Here is a 20,351-nt window from a genome sequence, read left to right on the forward strand (position 1 = left end):
CAGAAAATAACCAATGATGATGGCTGGTTTGCAGTCCCACACAGTCTGTGCCTTTCCCTTTCAGGATCTCCTCCACCCCAGATGCTATGCAATAAGGACTTTGATATTGCCACATGTGTTTGTATGTTTGTTGCCAGGGTGTGGGAAGTAGGAATCCCTTTGCCTCACACTGTTATGATCTGGCTTCAGCTGCCCTCAGAATGGGACTTTCAGTAGGGAGCAGGGAACTTGAAAAGCTCAGACACAATAGCCCTTCCTCATTCAGATCCTCTGGACTGAAGGAACAGGCTCGAAGGGTGCATGTTGTTGCCAGGGTACATGAAGCAATCATTTGGGGATGGGGGGCGGGGCGGGGAGAGATGGGAAGAAGGGGAAAAAGCAGAGGGTAGAGGCCATTGGGCATTTAGCTCTGTTGGGATGCTACCTGATATCAGGCAACATTGGGGCGAGGTAGTTGGTGAAGTGGGGTGCCCCTGCTACCCTTTAATATACAAGCCTTTCCTCGAAGTGACTCACTTGTTGAAATGTTAAGCATTTTGCTAGCATTATATAATTATATATCTGTTTTTGGTCATGTATTGTTTTTTAGAATGCTAATCTTACACCCTGGGACACTTCAGTCAAACATCAAATTAGGTAGATTTCCAGGGTGCAAAGGGATTGTTAGCAACTCTGCAAAGGATCATAGCCTTAAGCCCACTGATTTCATTAGATCATCTTAACTGTGTGCTGAATTGTGGTTAGGATGTGAATATAAGTAAGGTCCAATTGCTAGGTTCTTCTTTGTAAGCATGGTATATTAGCTGGATGTAAAGATAATAATCTGGGCACTGAAATGCTGCATTCAGGAAGTCTTGGTAAATAATCTGGTAGTCTTATTTTGCAAAGTATTGTTTGCAGCATGAGAAAAAGAATGCCTGATTACCTTGATTCTTCCCATTGTATAATATTTCCTTAACTTTCAGCTGTTGCATAGTTTAAGTTTTCAGTATTTGATCAACAAATGTCTTCTGTACTCAAGTATTAAATAACTCAAGTGATTGGCATCCTTACATGTAACTTTGTAACTGGGGCCAAGAATGGAATGCACTAAGCTATATCATTCTACTAATATTCCAAATAATTTTAGAAAGTAAAATAGTTATGTGATTAGAAAATGCTTTACTAGGCAAATATTTAAAAGGGTTAGGTAACATTTGTATTGTTCAGGGCAATTATAAGTAAAATTAATGTGGTTTGGAGTTTCATGCTTGGTTTCTCCCCTTTCAGAAAAAAACCCTGAAAATACAAGGTAAATAAGACTTGACTAATTAATGGGATAGGGATAAAGCTTAGTCAGTGTGGCCTTGTATCAGGGGAATGGCCCATCTGTAGAAAATTCAACATGCCAATGTGCCACGTTCATCAGAAACATTGTCAGGATATCGGTCATAGGAATCTACCAACCATGTTCTTCTCGCGTCATTAAACACTCCCTCCATTAAACACAAAAAATGATTGTGGCCTTCCTCCACGATAGAAAGATTGCATCATGGAAACGTCTTCTTTCACAAGTCACTTGCTAAGGACGCTTTTTGGTGTACAGTAAAAGCCAGAATGAATCTTGTTGATTTCATTTTGATGGTATCACAGTTCTCTGCTTGCAGGATGTGTCTCTTGCCTTTCGGTATTACCTTGTAAAACCTATTTTCCAACCCCACCCTTTCCATCTCCACCCAGGTAAGGGATGTATTGGGACTCTCTGAAGCTGAGAATTTACTTCTTGTGACAGAGTTTAATCTAAAAAAAAAAAAAATTGACACAAGAACTGCATAAATTCAAGCCTACCAGCGAGCTACTTTTATTTTATTTATTTATTTACCCTTCATCTGAGGATCACTGGGCCGTTTTAAATATTAAAACCACAAAAATACATAACAGTAGCAACAATAAAAAACCAACCCCCAGAGTTTAAAAGGCCACAGATTGTTTTATTAGCAAAAGGAAGAAGAGGAATGTTTTTGCCTCTAGTGTGCACTAATAGTCATTATTTGCTACTGTCTTTGTAATAATAGTGTTATGAGTTGTGGGTACAAGATTCCCCTAAACTCTTGGGTCTGATAGGTGTTAGAATTTAATCAGTGTTTGGGGTGTTAAATTTGGTTGCCAGACACAAAATTTAGCAAAGTTAAAATACTGACCAAACTAGCTTCCTATTTTCAGGAAATCTCCTGGGAGATTAGCCATTAACCAAAGACAAAGGGAAGGTAATGGGCCATTAGGAAAGCCAGACAGAGGGCACTTTTTGCCAGTCAGAAAATGGGAGGGGTCCGTTCCTCAACCCAGATTTAGTTTGGAAGACAAAGGAGAGTTTTGAGGTAGAGTTTTAGAGGTGACTTTAGGATTGGGTTTTTGCAGCAATGTTGCAGTCTGTAAAATGCAGCAAGTTGGAGAGAGGGTCAGAGCCATGTTTGAGAGCATGTTGGATTTCTGTTTGAATCCAAGGCTGCAGCTATGGAGGAAGCTAGATCCTCTTGGAGTGTGATGATGAGAACCTTTCCATTGTAGTCCCAGGTTGTATATATGTCTAAATAAACCATATATCATAAAGACACTACAGTCTCTGCTACCCCTCATTTCCTGAATGAAACACGAACCCTGGGTAAGCACCTAGAAACCCCTGGAATCTTGCACCACTCAGAGATTGGGGTAGTGTGTAGCAATACATATGTACAGTCATACCTCGGGTTACAGACGCTTCAGGTTGCGTTTTTTCAGGTTACGGACCCGCTGAAACCTGGAAGTACCAAAACGGGTTGCTTCCAGGTTTTGGGGGTTGCGCATGCGCAGAAGCGCTGAATCGCAACTCGTGTGCGCAGGCGCACGGCTGCGGGTTGCGAATGCTGCAGGTTGCAAACATGCATCCCACACGGATCACATTCGCAACCCAAGCGTCCACTGTATATGCTTACCTTCAAACTGGCTTAAATCACAATTTGGATGGCAGATGCAGAACATGGGGTGCATTTACATTCCATTCCATATATCTACAAAAAGGAGGCTGGGCTGGAATACTGTAGAGTCCACGGACTGTCATCCTCCCAACTGCTAACAGTTGTTTCTAGGAGGGAAACGCAGCACAAATGTATCTATTGCATTTAAATTAAAAATCAAACCACAATTAGCATAGGCACAGGGATTTGGCAAACACTGAGGTACATTTGATTAGCAGAGCCTGCAAAATTGCTTTGAGCCCACAATGATGTAGAGATGTAGAGATGTAGAGCAGGTTGGTGTGAAAATGGTCTTCCAAGTCAAATCCTGCTGATGCAGAGGTTCCCTACCACTGCACTTCTCCAGAAAACATGGACAAAATATTACTAGAAACCACCCTCCCTGAAAAAGTATTTCCCAGACAGTAAAATCATCAGACTTAGCACCATGCTTATTATACTTCTATTGATACATATATTAGAAGAGAGTGGAGAATTCACGGCACTGTAGAAGTGAAGGCTGACATTACTTTACAAGAAGATAATGGGTGGCAGTCATTATTTGATGAAGACATAAAAAGCTTTTATACTTTTCTGTGTAATGCCATGACTCTGAAAGGTACCCCTGCCCGTATGGGCCAGTCTTGCCAGACTCTAGGGTTGTGCTCCCATCTCACTCAAGAGGCCGGGGGCCAGCGCTGTCCGGAGACACTTGCCGGTCATGTGGCCAGCGTGACATCGCTGCTCTGGCGAGCCAGAGCCGCACACGGAAACGCCGTTTACCTTCCCGCTTGTAAGCAGTCCCTATTTATCTACTTGCACCCGGGGGTGCTTTCGAACTGCTAGGTTGGCAGGCGCTGGGACCGAATGACGGGAGCGCACCCCGCCGCAGGGATTCGAACCGCCGACCTTTCGATCGGCAAGCCCTAGGCGCTGAGGCTTTTACCCACAGCGCCACCTGCATCCCATCCATGACTCTGAGGAAGGAACTAATGCATTGAGGCACATGTTTAAATACATCATAGTGGTTGAATTCTTTCAACAAATGATATGATTAATCAATTTGTTAAAAAAAGACCACAGATGTGTAGTATCTTGGTTTCCTTTTTAAATATAATGAAAATAAAAGCCACTTGATAGCACTTTTGACATGCTTGTTTATAGTTATTTATTTTTCAGCAAAAAAAGAGTAGAATGTGGTGGAGTGCCCTTATATCTGAAAACCTGAATCCTCTGGCTGATGGGGGAACCTATCACTGTCATGTTGGTGCCACTATATGAGGAGTGGCCTGAAAAAAGTTTTCAACTTTGCTTCAGCTCACTGGAGGGGAGAAAATAACTTTTAACTCATTGACAATTCTGTATAATGAACATTTCAACTTATACCAACAGGCAAGTCCCAAAGCCTGCACTCCCAAAATAATATAGTGTATGTAACAGGGAGTAAGTAGTTATTTCCACACGATCTAAAGGTTTCTTAAAAGATAATGTAGAATGATTTGGAAGTGACCGGTTTGCCTGCAGAATGCAAAATAACTCATAAGCAACCATACCTTCAACATTTAAATAACTATCTAAAAGAAATACAGTACATTCAAACACCAGTGTCTATAAAACAAGCAGCAACAAGAACACCCCCACCCCGCCCACGGCCCAAGCCCAAACAAGCTGGGTTTGGCTGGTGGTGGTTATTCGACGGCGAAGAAAGCTCACTCTGCACATCCTCAGAGATACCCTAATATTTGTTCGTCGCGCAGAATTACTGTGGATCAGGTCTTGCATTGAAAATAGACACTGGCGAGCTCGGTTGCAACGAACTGATACAGAATAGACAAGCTTCCTCAACCTCGGCTCTCCAGATGTTTTTTGAGACTACAATTCCCATCATCCCTCACCACTGGGCCTGCTGGCTAGGGATCATGGGAGTTGTAGGCCAAAAACATCTGGAGGGCCGAGGTTGAATAGAACAAGCAAAAGTCCGGGGCAGTGCGCTCGCCGCCCTGCCCCTTTAAGCACCCCCGCCTCCATCTCTCCCGGGCCGCTGCTCTTCAGCCATAAGCCCCGCCCACGACCCCTCTCGCTCACTCTGTCCCCGGAAGTGCCACGTGTACGAAGTGCGCTTGCGCGGCTGCGTCCGGTCCCTTCCGGTGTGAGGAGGGTGAGCGCCTCCCCGCCCTCCCACTCTGGGCTTGGCGCTGGGGCCGGGCGCGCAGTCACGGGAGCCCGCGCACCGACGACCCTCCTGCCGCCGCCGCCGCCGCCACCATGGCCCAGCCGGGGAGACCAGCCGCCTACAGCAGCCAGAACGGAGCTGGGCAGCCGCAGCAGCAGCAGCAGCCGTACAGCAACGGTGAGTGAGGCCCGGCCGCGTCCGGGTGGGGTCGGGTGGGGGCAGCGCACGGACTGCGCGGAGGACCCCAACATGCCGGCGCTGGCGCCCGTCTTGCGCCTGGAAGGGCCCTTGGGACGGGGCGCAAGGCGAGTGAGCGCCACCAGCAAAGGCAGGGAGGGGTGTGCGTGTTTGTCTAGATGTGTCTAATGAGGAGCGCTGGGTTTTCCTTCTCGTTTGTTAGCCCGCCTTGCTGCTAGACGACTCACACGGCTTTGGGAGCCTGGGAGGGTTTCTACTTCTTAACCCTGACCCAGACCTTTAAGGCTCCGTTTCCTGACCGGCTCCTTAAGTCGCAGTCGCGGCTTCTCTAGTAGCGAGTGACTAATGGGGAAGTGCTTTGAGCAGTAGCACTCTTCTTATTATTGTTCAGGCTTGATTTGATATCCGGTTTTGGCTTCATGGCAGACCTTAGTGTTTTCCTGCTAGGAGGCTTGTGAATGGCGTGGGTTCGGAGCCCTGATGGCACCCTTAAGAGCGAAACGTTCCTTGCCGGAATATTCACGTACCTTAATGCAGAACAAAAGGAGAAAGTGTCGAGTGACTGCTCTGTACAAGCCAGCTGCTCATGTAACCTTTTAAAGGTAGTTTCTCGATTTCACAATCACTTGATCAGTGATAAGCTGCTTCTTCGGAATAACCGCCCCACAGTTTTTTGTAAGAATGAAGGGCTTGACGTGAGGAGGGCTGCATGCAGTGTGGTAGTAGCTTTAGTTTGTGTTCTTCATCTGCTACAAAGAATCTAGGTGGATCATGACCAAGAACTGCTGGTGAGAGTATTTGGATACAAACTATAACATCGAATCTCTTTTATCTGACTGGTTGCTCAAGTCTTCTTTTACTGTGGAACATAACTATAATCTGAGACTGGGTGGATACATGTCTGAACTATGCCCCTTCACCCACAGGTACACCTACAGATGTTTCTGGCTTAAGCAACACAATTTGTAACCTTTAGATCTGGTCCACTGTGCATTTATGCGGTTGGATGGGGCTGATAATACGCATTTGCTGTATATCTTTAAATTGTACTTGCTGGAAAACATAGGAGGGGAGAGTGCTCTTGTGCTTGAATCCTGTTTGCTGGTTTCTCACAGGCAATCACTGTGAGAACAGGATGCTAGACTAGATGGGTCATTGGCCTGATCCAGCAGGCTATTCTTATGCACCCCAGTTTCAGGATTTATGGGAATGACCACAGAACTTCATTATTTGGAATAAAATTCTGTGGCTGGTGGCAACATTTGGAATATATAATAATAATAAATTTTATTTATATCCCGCCCTCCCCAGCCGAAGCCGGGCTCAGGGCGGCTAACAACAATAAAACAGTACAAAAGTACAGCATAAACAACACTCTAAAATCATTCATTATAAAATTAATGGCTTATGAAACCATAGACAAGCACCATGGAAGTATGTTCTTCCCTATCCCTCGTCTTCCTGTTGCATGCTAGCTATAGCAAAAACATTCTGTCTTCTATTAAGCCAGAGTTCCCATTACATACCAACTGGGAAACTCTAACTTAATGTCAGTCATCCTGGTTTGCTAGCAAACATCAAACCAAGGAATTATTGCTGAGACGTGTCGTGTCTAGAGTTTTGTAAACCATGGCATATAAAGCTCTGGACAATGCTGCCCATATGTCCCAATGCTGCCTCTATGTAGCAGCAGAGTGCTGCACGTTAAGTTCACATAAAATCAAGTTGCTCACTCTTGATCATATTTCTAAACAGTATCTGAAATCTGTGTAGCACCTTAAAAAGGAACATTTCTTGTTTTGGAATCAAATGAGGAAATAAGGTTACAGATTCAGTGTGGCATTTTGGAATATCTTCACTTAGCTGAAATATCCTTGAGGCCTCAGTCACCATTTTGAACTTATCACCATTTGCCTATGTGGCACTATGTTTATGTGGTGGTGGGAGGATCTTTATTCCCCCCCTGAAGTACGGCTCCTACACTTAAATAGCTGCAGATTTATACTTGAATACCTGCAGTTGAAATGGCTAGCTTTAAAAGATTGTTGTTTTATAAAATCATCATTTAATTATTTGTCTCATAAGAGATTCTAAAGTTTGGATACATGAATGTGGCTTGTGTTTTGCCAACATCATGAATGGCTCATATAGCATAAAGACAGCCCTTCTTCTGAACAACTTGTACTCTAAATAGAACAATCTACAAGCAGAGAGTAGGTTGCCAAAAAAGTGCTGCTGTTAAAAATGCACAGTTCTGAACAAATGAATTTAATTATATGTAAGTATAGATGGAGTAAAGAAGAAGTAAGTTTAGAACAAGCTGAAATAGGGAAACCAGTGGCCTGGATCAGACATAATGGGAAATATAAACAAGCTCCTCCTGCCCTTCATTTATTTATTTATATGCATAATTGGAGGAGATTTGTTTAGCAGAAAACCAAGGTTTCTAGTTGTGCCTAGAGAGGCCCTGAGGCCACTGGAATATGTGAGGGAAAGGAGCAAAATATCACGCTAGTGTGATGCTTCCCAATAATGGGAGTGTTCTTTTCTTGTGGAATTAGGAATTGGTTTGGTCACCTCATAAGATGAGAAGACTCTCTGGAAAAGACCCTGATGTTGGGAAAGATTGAGGGCACAAGGAGAAGGGGACGACAGAGGACGAGATGGTTGGACAGTGTTCTCAAAGCTACTAACATGAGTTTGACCAAACTGCGGGAGGCAGTGGAAGACAGGAGTGCCTGGTGTGCTCTGGTCCATGGGGTCACGAAGAGTTGGACATGACTAAACGACTAAACAACAACAACATCTTAAAGGAACTTTTTGGCAGAGTAAATAAATATCCATCCTTTACACATGTCAGGCATACTGCTGGCCCACATCCCTTTAACACCCATACCACCACTGTGCAAGGCCAGCAGAATAGCCCTAGTCATGGTGTGAGCTGATGTTGTGGTTTGCTGTTTGGAAGGCCATGTTTAATAGTCTGAATAGGACCCAAAAATCTAAAGGCTGTGTGTAAGGATGAATGTAGATGTAGAACTTTCCAGGTCTTCCAGTTTGTGAGCTTCTGAGCAGACCTGAGATTCCAGCAAAACGTGCCTGTTCCAGCCATACATGACACACGTATTTATTCCTCCACATCCTTTATACTCTAGTGATTCATTTCATTCCCAGAGAATTCTCATTGGACTTACCCTTGATACTTTGCACCTCTTGATGTTCTTACTTTGGCTGTTCTCATTTATTCTCATGACTCCTGGGACAACATACTCTAGCAGTGGGAAACCTCCAGCCTGTGGGCCTAATTAAGCCTGGCATGAGTCCCAATCTGGTTTTTGAGGCCTTTATCCACAAAACACACCCACTTGCCTCACATCTCATGCAATTAGTGGTATCAGGTGTGAGGCAGGTATGGATTTGGCTACAAAGGAACAAATGAGGGCTGAGGTCCTGATCATTCTTTTGGAAGTGGTGCTCCCTGCCAGTGCCAATTGATAGCTACTGGCAGCGAGTCCCATTCCGACTGGCTGTACTAGGGAGTTCTTTGACCAAAATAGTGTAGTTGAGGGGGACTAACTTTATCTGTTTGGAGCAAGCTTTGAATTCAGACCACTTCTTCCAAATGGTGCATTGATCCTTCTGCAGATGCATGCAGAGGGGGAAATGCAGTTTGGAGGAACGGTTATAGCAAACCCCTTTGAAGGTGTGCTTCCCATCTGTAGCCTTATGTTATGACAGGTAGGTGGTGTCTCTCACCTGTCAAAGTTACCCTGCCGGGGTGTGTGTGTGTGTGGATTGGGGATCCATCATGATGGTCGCCCAGTTCCCCATAACTGCCTTATACTGATACCAATCCTGTTTATCTTGATTTGAATTTTGTAATTTTGCTGTCTAGTATTGTTTCAGTTCATTTATTTTATTTATTATACTTTTGTGGTACAGTCAAACCTCGGTTGACGAACGTAATCCATTCTGGAAGACCCTTCAGCTTCTGAAATGTTTCACAACCGAGGCCCAGCTTCCGATTGGTTACAAGAGCTTTTTGCATTCAAGCGGAAGCCGCGTCAGATGTTCAATTTCCAAAAAAACATTCGGATACCAGAGCATTTACTTCCAAGTTTTTGGCGTTTGGGAGCCAATATGTTCCAAAGAGGAGGCATTCGGGAACCAAGTGTTGACTGTATATTTGTTTTGTATTGGGAAGTATTTTTATTTCTCCTGTGAGCCACTTTGAGCTCAAGTTAGTTGCTGGGGAAATGACATACAAATATTAAACAAAATCATTTTTAAAAACTGCCTGATCGCTTACCCTAAGTATTACAAGGATATCTGGATATTCTCCAGAAAGCATCTGGCTTGATTCAGATCTTCTTAACAAAGAATGCTTACAAAACTTGTATATAATAGAAGAGTGGCAAGCTCTAAAGAATGGAAGAGCAGAATTCAGCTTTGAACTCCAGCTTTGAATTGTATACAGATGCATTTCTATTCTGGTATACCCCTGTTCATAGCACACATAAGTTTGGTCCTTCCACAGGTAATTTTGTCTTATGGCAACTTTACATACTCTGTGTCATTTGATTACTTTTCAAAATTACGTGGATTGCAGTTCCCTTACAGTCCTGTCCTGGAACAACTGCAGGATATTAGCTGGGGATGGGAAGGGAAAGCGCATTCCTAAATTTACTGATCTTCATGAAATCTGGCTTGAGGAATCAGAAATCAATGAGAGCTCACTTGACTGTTCGAAAGTGTGGGATCTTGCTGTTTTCTGAAAAACAGGAAGTACAGATCAGTTGGAGAATTGACTGAATTGATGAGTTGTCATCTTGAAACTGAAAATCAGATATGAAAGTGTATCTTAGGCTACTTATGTTTGGCAGTTACACTATACATAGAACACACACCTTAAAAATTTTATTGGCTACTTTTTATTGGCTAATTATTTTAATGGCTAGGGCATTTGCATGCATGGTGAATGATTTTCTCCGTAAAAATTATGCTGTGTGGTAGGTATTATTTAATATCTTTATTCCACAATATAGATTTGATTTGTACTTGTTCATATTATACACAAAAATCTGCCCACTACTGTTGAGCAGAGCTTTTACTGAGGTAAGCATTGGGGAGGGGGTGGAGAAAGGGCATGATGTTTGTCACCTTATTCTGGCCATCGGTGACAGTTGGAAGCAAAACGATTCCTTGCTGCATCCAAAACCCAGCATAGATGAGAGATTTTTCCAAGCCCCTTTCCTTCTCCAGAGAAGGATGAGAAGAGTTCCTGCCAGAATAACGAACATGCTTTGTAGCAATGACATTGTGGACCTTTGATTCCAGTCCTTCCCATGAAAGGAGGCAGACTTGGCCCTGCAGTCATATTAAGATTCAGAGGCCCATGAAACCTCAGCAAAATGTATTTTAGAGACACTGCCAGCCTTCTGAATGATGGCTAGTCAAAATGTCTGTACCCTTGGGGGAAAGCTCTGTCAAAATTACTCTGTACCGGTCAGATTATCACTTGTTGTAATTACCGGTAGTTATTTACTCTGTTACCTATCTAAAACTAGGTCCCTCACACCCATTTTTCGACTCTCACCATCACAGAGACCCAGGGCGCAGTAGTGGTAAAATAGAAGATGTGGAACTTATTTCTCATGGATCTTAGCATTTTGTTTTTTAAAAAACGAGTTGATTTTTCAGAAACAGATTGTATTTTGCTGAACATTACTGATGACGAAACTAAACTTATATTTGTGCACCAGCCATGAAACTGAACAAAGAAACATCTGTTTCAAGATAAGCTATCTAAAAATGAAAAATGAAAATCCATGCCCAAAATTTCTGAGGAAACTGTTTTGGCAGATTGCCCTTTATTAAAGATTATTGTCCAAATTATGCCTCTGGTCTTAAGCTACAATTTGAGAGAATGATGGGTTTTCTAATACTGAATTTTTTCAGAAAAGTTTTTAAGAACTATTCTAGGCACCCCAGCTCTCCATGAGTATTTTCTCTGAAGTGAAGTAATACTTGGGGTAGAATTGTATGTGCATTTGAACCTTTTCAAGTATTGAGTTATATTGCTAATAGATCCAAAGCAGACTCCCCAAAATCTGTTGTACAGCTCAGCCTACCAGTTAGTCATATGATACAAGAGTTTTGCAGTGATGTTTTGATCATGTGGATTTTTGTTCATGAGTTTTCTCAATTTTGAGCATCCTTTGTAATGCTGGGACTTAAATGCAATAATTCTGTCTTAGTGGGATGGATGGGCTACATGAAGATGGCCCCATGTTGTGTTTATGTACTAAAATGTTGCTGAAAATTATTTAACTGATATTAACAGTTATGTTGAGCAACCCAAGTGTTTACCATTCTCACATTCTACAAAATACCACATGCAGTTCTGCATTAGAAATACTGGAAATCCCCTTCAGTTTGCACCTTTGTGCATTATTCGTTACTTGCTTAGTTATTCTTCAACTGCAAGTATTGGAAATATATTTGTCCTCCAGCTGATAAATTTGGTAAAATCTACAAAACAAGTCCTTTTATAATGAAAATAAGCAGACTGCACAGTCACCACATCTTCCTTGGCAAAATTCTTTTTGAGCCTGATGCTCTTGATCTGTTACTTGGATCAGGGTGGTGGTATTTGCTGTGACTCTTCAATAACAGGAAAGACTCCTGCAGTTATTTGTTCTTTCATCTTATCTGTTTCTGCCTGTTCTGTGTTTTTGTTTTATGCCTGCTTTTGTTTGTGTATGGCCTGTGGCTGAAGCAAATTAACTATACCATGGTCCCCTCTCTTACTGCCTCATGGAGCCAAACCAGATGTGACACAGGATACATGGGGAACATCTGCTGACAGCTCCTGTTCTGTTTTCAGTTTAATGCAGTTGCAGCAGGTTCTAAATTTGATCAAAGCAGTAGTTTGGGATGGTCATGCCCCCTTCTTCTTTCACATTTGTAGGGGAGACATCAGGTCAACTTAATATTTCCTCTTTGGGGAGAAAAATATCCTGGATGGGAGAGTTGGATTTTTTTAGGGCTAAGCATCCCCTTCCCACTGCTCTGATCAAACATGGAGCTCTCTGTGGCTGCATTAAAGTAACAATCAAAACTGTTGTGATACATTCCATATCATGCCCATAGGGAGCCTAAACGTTTTGGGAAGCAATAGGGCATTTATCTGGTCTGTAGGACTTTTAAAGACAAAATTGTAAACTGTTTTTATTTAACCTTTAACTGTACTGCAGCTTGTGTACATTCAAAATATTTCACTAAGCAACTTTGACAATTGCTACTTTTCTTGCAATCAATTACCGGTAACAAAAAAGGTAACAAAACAAGAGAAACTACTAGTAGAAAGTCAAGAATGAGCTTCAACAGTATTCTTACAGTTTATAACAAAAGTTTTCTTGTTTTTGATGCTGCAAAATGTAGTGAATCTAAGACCAATGCTTTCGTCATGACGTTACTGCTTGAAAGAGCAAGCTCTGCTTTACATTATTACAGTACTGGCAATGGCTGTGAACCTTTTTTGGGGGGAAAAAAGGTAAAGGACCCCTAGATGCTTAAGTTCAGTCAAAGGCAACTATGGGGTTGTGGCAATCATCTCGCTTTCAGGCCAAGAGAGCCGATGTTTGTCCGCAGACAGTTTTTCCGGGTCATGTGGCCAGCATGACTAAGCCAATTCTGGTGAAACCAGAGCAGTGCATGGAAACGCTGTTTACCTTCCTGCCAGAGCGGTACCTATTTATCTACTTGCACTTTGATGTGCTTTCGAACTGCTAGGTTGGCAGGAACTGGGACTGAGCAATGGGAGCTCACCCCGCCTGGGGATTCGAACCGCCAATCTTCCGATTGGCAAGCCCAAGGCTCAGTGCTTTAGACCACAGCGCCACCCGCGTCCCTTGTGAACCTAATACTAGTGTTAAATTAGGAAAGCAGATTTCAGCTGTTGACATACTGCTTAGAATAGTCAGTGCAGTCTTTATGAAAAGACCATGTCCTGGAAATGCTGTTCCATATTTTGTGAGCTCATATGCAGATTGCACCAACGATGGACATTCATCAGTAAGGGATTTTACTAACTCAGGCTCTGATTTCAAGTAGTCTGGGTTGTGTTTCAGTATTTGAATGAGTGGATTCAAATTGTCCTCATTCAGTGCTTGAGCAAATGTTTGCAAGCTACAGATGTAACAGTATTGTATGTCTCCTTGAATGTGTTTTTTGATTTATGAGTGCAATGGTCAATAACTCACCTAATTGGTGAATTTAGATACTTAAGAAAAAATTGACCAGTTCTGTCAATCTTCCGCCTTTCCATTTTAATGGAAAGCATCTTACTCTTGTCACATGATGTTTAATGGTAGGAAGATTCTGATCCAGTACCACCCCAAATAAGAGCATATTTAAGAAGAAAAACAAAGGTTGTCATGTTCATTTTCTAAAATAACTTTAATTATCAGTTCATTAAAAGTTAGGGGGTGCAGAGAATTTGGGGGCAATCTCCCCTATCCCAGCTACAGATCTGCTTCACATGTCTCCTGCATGACACCCGGATTGGTGATTCAGGGAGTTAACATGACTTAATTCCATTCCCTTGTGTAACCATGTGCCAACCAGCTTGCTATAATGTTACAGCGCTAATGAAAAGGGTGAGGAGCAGTGGGTTGCACATTGCCTTGGTATAAGCTTCCCTTCTTTTTGTGCAACCATAAGATCACCCTTGTATGTAGTGATTGCATACGTTTTTGTTTGACCGTGCAAAATCTTAAACATGTTAGTTCTTATTATGGAATTATACCCCATTGTGAACAATGATATATGGGGGCTTTATAATTAATGTGAAGCAAATTGGCAAGAATTGCATATAGTTAAAGATATTACTGCTTTTCCTGGTGGCTTTCTCTCTGCCTTTAACTTGTAACTTCAGGAAAATTTTGTTTCTGTTCCTGAAATGTTTGCATTCCTCAATGGCAAGAATATATAGCATTCATTCAATGATTTTCCTCCTTCCCCAGGTCCTGTACAAAACCCAATGGTGAATTCATCACGCTTACCAGGTGGACAGGGATACAATTCTTTTGTCCCAGGCATGTATTCTCAGCAAGCGCCTGCAAAGAACCTGGTGAATACATCTTCTGGACCCTATAACTATGGTGCACCTCAGAACGCTTCACCTTTTAGTAATTATCAGGGACCTGGGCAGACTCTTAATCGGCCACCTATTGGATCTGCATCTCTAGCAGCAGCACAACAGGGACCTGTTGCCCAGATGCCTCCTCTATCGCAGAACTCAGCTGCTGCATCAAGCTCTGCAGGTAGCTTTCATTCTGGAGTTAATCTCCCAGCACACTCAAACTGGCAGTACGGACAGGCTCCTTCAATTCAGCCAGCAATGGGCTCTCAGCCAAACCATTTTGCTCATGCAGGGGCAACTCAGCCATTGTTACCTTCATCAGGGAATACAAATCCATCAGCAAGCTATCATGTTTCTTCTGCTGGAGGTCCTCCAGTTCAAAACAGCTATACAAAGCCAGGTAAGAAAAGAAATTCTCCCAATATATTTCTGCAACTGGAGTAGCAAAGAATATTGACTGTCATTCATCTTGAGCATTCTTGAGTCCAGACTTTTGAAGTAATGATGTACTTAAAAGCAATCAATTTTGGAAAAACGAATAAATGTTCTCATGTGTATTGAGAGTGGAAATCAGTGCTTTTTTTCTGGGGGGATGCAGGGATACGCATACCCCTAAACATTTTGTGAATCTAAGTTTGGTCTCATTGAGGGGCAGTATTTCAATATGAGTAGGAAAATGAGTGTATCCCTAAACATTTTTAAGATAAAAAGCACTGGGTGAAATTCAACATTGTGCTATTATGATGGTTCCAGTAGTGCAAGCATTTTGCAACAGACAAGTAGATGCTTCATTGCTGCTGGTATGAGAAAAAGGTGGGTGGGGAGAACACTTTATTCCTGCTACATCATGGTATATGTTGTACCTTGTGGCTTTATAGACAGAATGTGTCATATGGATGGGGTTACACCATGTGTAGCTCTTACCTACAGAGTGATTTGTTACACTTGTACGAAACAAAATGAACAGGGCTAAACCTGGTGGTGTGGGTAGCCAAATACATTTCACAATATTCACGCTACACCAATTAGCACCAACATTCTAAGTGAACTCCCTCAACCTGTCCCAGCAGTTTTGTATGACATGATTACATTGTGAGTGATATATTATCACAATATTATTATTATTATTGTTATTGTTTTTATCATTATTCCTGGCCATTCTGCCTAACGAAGACTTCTGTGCATATTCCTACACCTGCTCTTTGGATCAATATGCAGATTGTATTGAAAAGGGGAGTAGAATGAGTTTGGCTTTGAATTTTATTAAGGTCACCTAAAATACCCCTCATGTAGAAGAAATTTAATGCACTTATTAAGCCCTCTTGGTTGGTTCTGTACAAAAATAAAACTAATCAGAAGCAATGTTGACTCTATCTTCTGATGATTCTTGCAGGTTCTGTTCCTCTTCCAGGTAATCAGCTAACATATTCGCCAGTTAGACCTCCTTTAGGACCTCCTCCAGTTAGCAGTCCAGCCTCCACACGGCCCATGGCTCCTCCAGCAAGCATGACACCCCAAGCTTTACAGAATTCATCAAATACACAAGGAGGTAAGGAATTGATCCTGTAATGAGGAAATGTTATTTAATGTTACTACTAAGGATTAGTAGGGTATCAGTGTTGCTCTATTAAACAGCAAAAACAAGAGTCTTGTTGCACCATAATATATTTATACAGGTATAAGCTCTTAAAGGCAAGTGTATAGATCCAGAGGTGTGTAGGGGATTGGTGGGATTAAAGATGGCATTAAAAATCTAAAAGTATAGTCTTAGCAATTCAATTAGAACTTAAATTAGCTTTCCTCAACCTTGTGCCCTCCGAATGTTGTTGAACTACAGCTCCTCTAATCCCTTACTATTGGTCATGTTGGCTGGGATTGATGGGAGTTATAGTTCAACAACCTCTGGAGTGACCATTGACAACAGCAGTCAGGGGACCCTCCCACATGGCATGGGAGGAAGGAATCAGCAGAAATCATAGTTGGGTATCTCTACTTTTAATGTTGTCCTCTTTCAGCTCTTGTTATATCTTGAATGTTATAACTTGGATGTTGTTGCTTATGTATTAAAATATTATATGGAAGGAAATCTATGCAAGATTATGAAATCCTAAATGGTTACTAGGGAGTAAGCCCTATTGAGTTACCATACATAGGATTGCATTGATTTATCGTAAACTTGAAGTGGCAGTCTTTATCCATTCATAACTTCCAATTCACTCTTATTTTTCTAAAATAAGAAATATTCACCTGGTTCAAGTCTGATCAAAGGAATCTGGAGGGAAGAACAGGCCATCTTTTGTCTTCAAAATAGGCCAGAATAATGAAATCCTGGCTGCAAGTATCTTTGAATACACTTAAGCAGCTTTGCTTTTCAAGTAGTTATCCCTTAGGATCTGACTTAAACTCAGGGTGTTATTTTACGTGCCAAAAAGCTTATGCCTTACTGGATTTATAGGACTACTGTTAACCTTACTTCTGCAGTACTGCACGACAGAGGCCAAGGGGTAGCCACCAATTTTATCAGGCTGTGTATTTCTATATTTACATGTTTCTGTACCAGAAAGTGCATTTAGAAAGAGTCTGTTAAAAGTGACTTCTACACATCCCTTCTCTCATCATTCATGTAAGCATGCTGCAGAAAGGTAGCCTGATGAATTGTGGATATTGTACTGTTTGAATGGGTAGAATTGTCATGTAGGGTGACTGAAGACTTATTTTCCCAACTGAGAAAAGCTGTACATAATGGGGATTATTTAACCTTAACAACATTTAACCTTTGCATATCATCCAGAATTGTTTTTAGTGGTAAATGACCAATAACTACTAGATTTAAGCATTTGCTTTTAACAGATGCCTTTCTTGGCAGGTGATCCTGCATCCACTGCCAGTGATGGATTGTTGGTCCAGAACAATTATGATGCAATAGAAGGAGGAGGCTTCTTGGGTAAGACATACTTTCTTCAATTTACAGATAGGTAGCCGTGTTGGTCTGCCATAGTCAAAACAAAAAAAAATTCCTTCCAGTAGCACCTTAAAGACCAACTAAGTTAGTTCTTGGTATGAGATTTCGTGTGCTCATACCAAGAACTAACTTAGTTGGTCTTTAAGGTGCTACTGGAAGGAATTTTTTTTGTTTCTTCAATTTATCAGCCATCTCATTGCTACTTCATGACAGCAGCTTCCTGCCTCTTCCATTGCTTAAATGTAAATATATGGAGAGTTAACTGTTTCAAGCATTCTGAACCTAAACACATGGGCCTGTTTAATATCCATGCAATGGTGTGACAGGTAAGCCTTTGGGTGAAAAGATGTATAAGCCTTCTGGTGCAAGAGACTGGAGTCTGTAATAGTTTGGCCTCTGCTCTTTAGCCATGCCTATTTTTTAATGAACACTGTGTTGCTTTTGTTTGGAATTGTTTTACTTGTTTTTATAATGGTAGAAACTACTGGGCTTGTTTGATTATATTGTAACCTGCCTTGGGATCTTATGGTGAACAGCAGTAAGAAACATTATGAATACATTTTTATTTTAGAAAGTGAACATAACATATGTAGATTATACATTGTATAAAGCTAAGCCCACTTTAAGTTGAATGACTTCCTTTTAATTTTAATAAACTTTAATAATTTAACAGGTAAGATTAATATTTCTGAAAGTATTAAGTCACTCACTGAACTCACATTATATTGGGCAAGATGATAAAGTCTTGACTACAGGAGGAAATTGCAGATTGTATTTAAGACCTCCTAGTGCTGCTTGAGGACATAATTGGTCAAACACAAAGCATGAAGACAAGGCAAATGGAATTAGTTGACACTTGAACTATAGTCACTAAGCTGCTGTTGGCAAATCAGGAGCTGAAACATGTTTCCTTTTCCTGATTGGTTAATTAATGAAAACCCTCTGGCCATATACAATATTCCTAAATTAAGACTAGCAAGTTAGAAATGGAAATACTTTAATGTTAGATTGTAATAATATTGTTGCTGCTGTATGACCTATCCAAGTGCAAGCCTTAGGTCTTCTTTAAACCACATATCCTGCAGAGTTGTTCAGTCAGAAAGTGTTTTTACTTCAGTTACAGCAGTGTAGGGGTTGTATTGATTATTGGGAGTTTGTGGCCCTCCAGATGTTGCTGGACTGGGGGGGGGCGTATCTCATCCTTCACCATTGGCCATACTGACAGGAACTGATGGGAGTTGTAGTCCAGCAACATCTGGACTCACAGTCTCAGGTTCCTCATTACCGAGCTAGAGTTTTAAAGAACGTGTAAAGTAGTGTGCATATTGATGTTGCTATATAGAAAAAAATATATGAAGAGAGTTCCACATTGTTACAACTGGAATGTTAGTGTTATTGCTTGCATTTTAATGAGTACCTTCTTCTTTTAGCAACTGCACATCCCCCTTCTGCTCCTCAGAATCTTAAAACAAACAGACATGTTGGGAGTGCTTATCCCACCTTGCCACCAGGCTACCAGAATGCATCTCCATCTGCAGGACCAAGGATGCAGTATCCAGGTGGATCACCACAGTTTCCTCAAGTAAATCTTTAAAATCTTACTAAAATGTTAACTATGTAAGCTATCTTGGGAGTTCATTGAGCTGCCTTGAGCACTATTTGTTGGGGGGGCACACAGAATAAAAATTTAACTAATAAATACATTTACATAAAGACATAGCTGACTTTGAAAGTCAGCCTTCTTTATTCCAGAGAGCTTGAGTGAGTCCAATATCTATACCAATTGAGAATTCTGGGTACATTATTTTTCCACCAGTCTTTTCTGCATTCCTTTCTAATAGTCAACAATCAAGCATTGTTGCTTGATATTGTAAAAGAATATTGTCTGAAATATGTGTTCCAAAAAATTATTTAAAGTACAAAGTGATCAGCTGAGGCTTTTCATGTCCAGTTTGGCTCTTAGTTCAAATAGCATTTTAGGCAAGATCAACTTCTACTTAAACACTCTCGTGCAAGTGGTCTGCAAACATAGCATTTCTCCATCCAGTTGATACGAATTAATTTTAAAGGTGATTCAAACGGCTAACCTTGCAATTCTGTTTTCATTAGCCTGGCCTGGGAGCAAATTCCTTGGCTGCATCTATGGGTGGACTGAGCCTTCAACCAGAAGGATTAAGACCTATTAATCTTCTTCAAGACAGAAATATTCTCCCTGCAACCCCTTTGCAAGCACCTATTCCGAACTTGCACGAAGATATCCAGAAAGTCAACTGTAATCCAGAGTAAGGCCAATTTAAAAATTATTTATTTTGAGGGTTGGGGGAAGGGAGACTCTTCACTTTCATATATCCTGAAGGTGTGTCTGTCTGCTGTTGAGAGCTTAGTCGATAGCTGGCATGTAGCCTGTGATTGCTTTTCAAGTAGGATTAATAGTAAACAGAAGAACACTTCTGGAGATACCCTCTTCAGAGTGTGTCCCTGTGGTTTTCACCTGGGGTATTATAAACTATATTTAGATTTTGCATTTGTTGGTGGTTGTCACACCACATAAAACTGAATCTGAGCTTATTGCTTGACTGAAACATTACATAAGAGAGGGTCATAAGGAAAACTATCTGTCCTGATCAGGAAGGGGTGATGCATGCAATTAATAGTGACTTTCACTGTTTGTCCCTCATGTAGGTTATTCCGATGTACCTTGACTAACATTCCTCAAACTCAGGCCTTACTGAACAAAGCCAAACTTCCTTTGGGGCTCCTGCTTCATCCTTTCAAAGACCTATCGGTATGAGACATTATGTAAAAACTCTGAGTGATGGGGAGTTGGCTTTCAGAATAAGGCATTCAAATAATCCTCCAAACAATATTTGGAGGATGGAGTGTGAGCGCTGTGCACATGCA

General features: G+C 41.5%; 1 protein-coding gene across 2 annotated transcripts in view; it reads left to right on the forward strand.

The window, feature by feature from the left end:
* Positions 1-5,096: 5,096 nt before the first annotated feature.
* The window catches only part of SEC24A (SEC24 homolog A, COPII component), a 33,654-nt gene continuing 18,399 nt past the window's right edge, over positions 5,097-20,351 (forward strand). Inside the window, exons 1-7 of one of the 2 annotated variants that reach the window (XM_077924533.1) lie at positions 5,097-5,322; positions 14,370-14,888; positions 15,882-16,037; positions 17,355-17,432; positions 18,881-19,032; positions 19,560-19,732; positions 20,133-20,235. In XM_077924533.1, the coding sequence (XP_077780659.1) occupies positions 5,238-5,322; positions 14,370-14,888; positions 15,882-16,037; positions 17,355-17,432; positions 18,881-19,032; positions 19,560-19,732; positions 20,133-20,235 (1,266 nt within the window). In that variant the 5' untranslated portion in view covers positions 5,097-5,237. The remainder of the gene's footprint in view (positions 5,323-14,369; positions 14,889-15,881; positions 16,038-17,354; positions 17,433-18,880; positions 19,033-19,559; positions 19,733-20,132; positions 20,236-20,351) is intronic. The other variant, XM_077924534.1, reaches the window with a different exon arrangement.

This window comes from Podarcis muralis, chromosome 2 (genome assembly GCF_964188315.1).
Source record: "Podarcis muralis chromosome 2, rPodMur119.hap1.1, whole genome shotgun sequence".
Lineage (NCBI taxonomy): Eukaryota > Metazoa > Chordata > Lepidosauria > Squamata > Lacertidae > Podarcis > Podarcis muralis.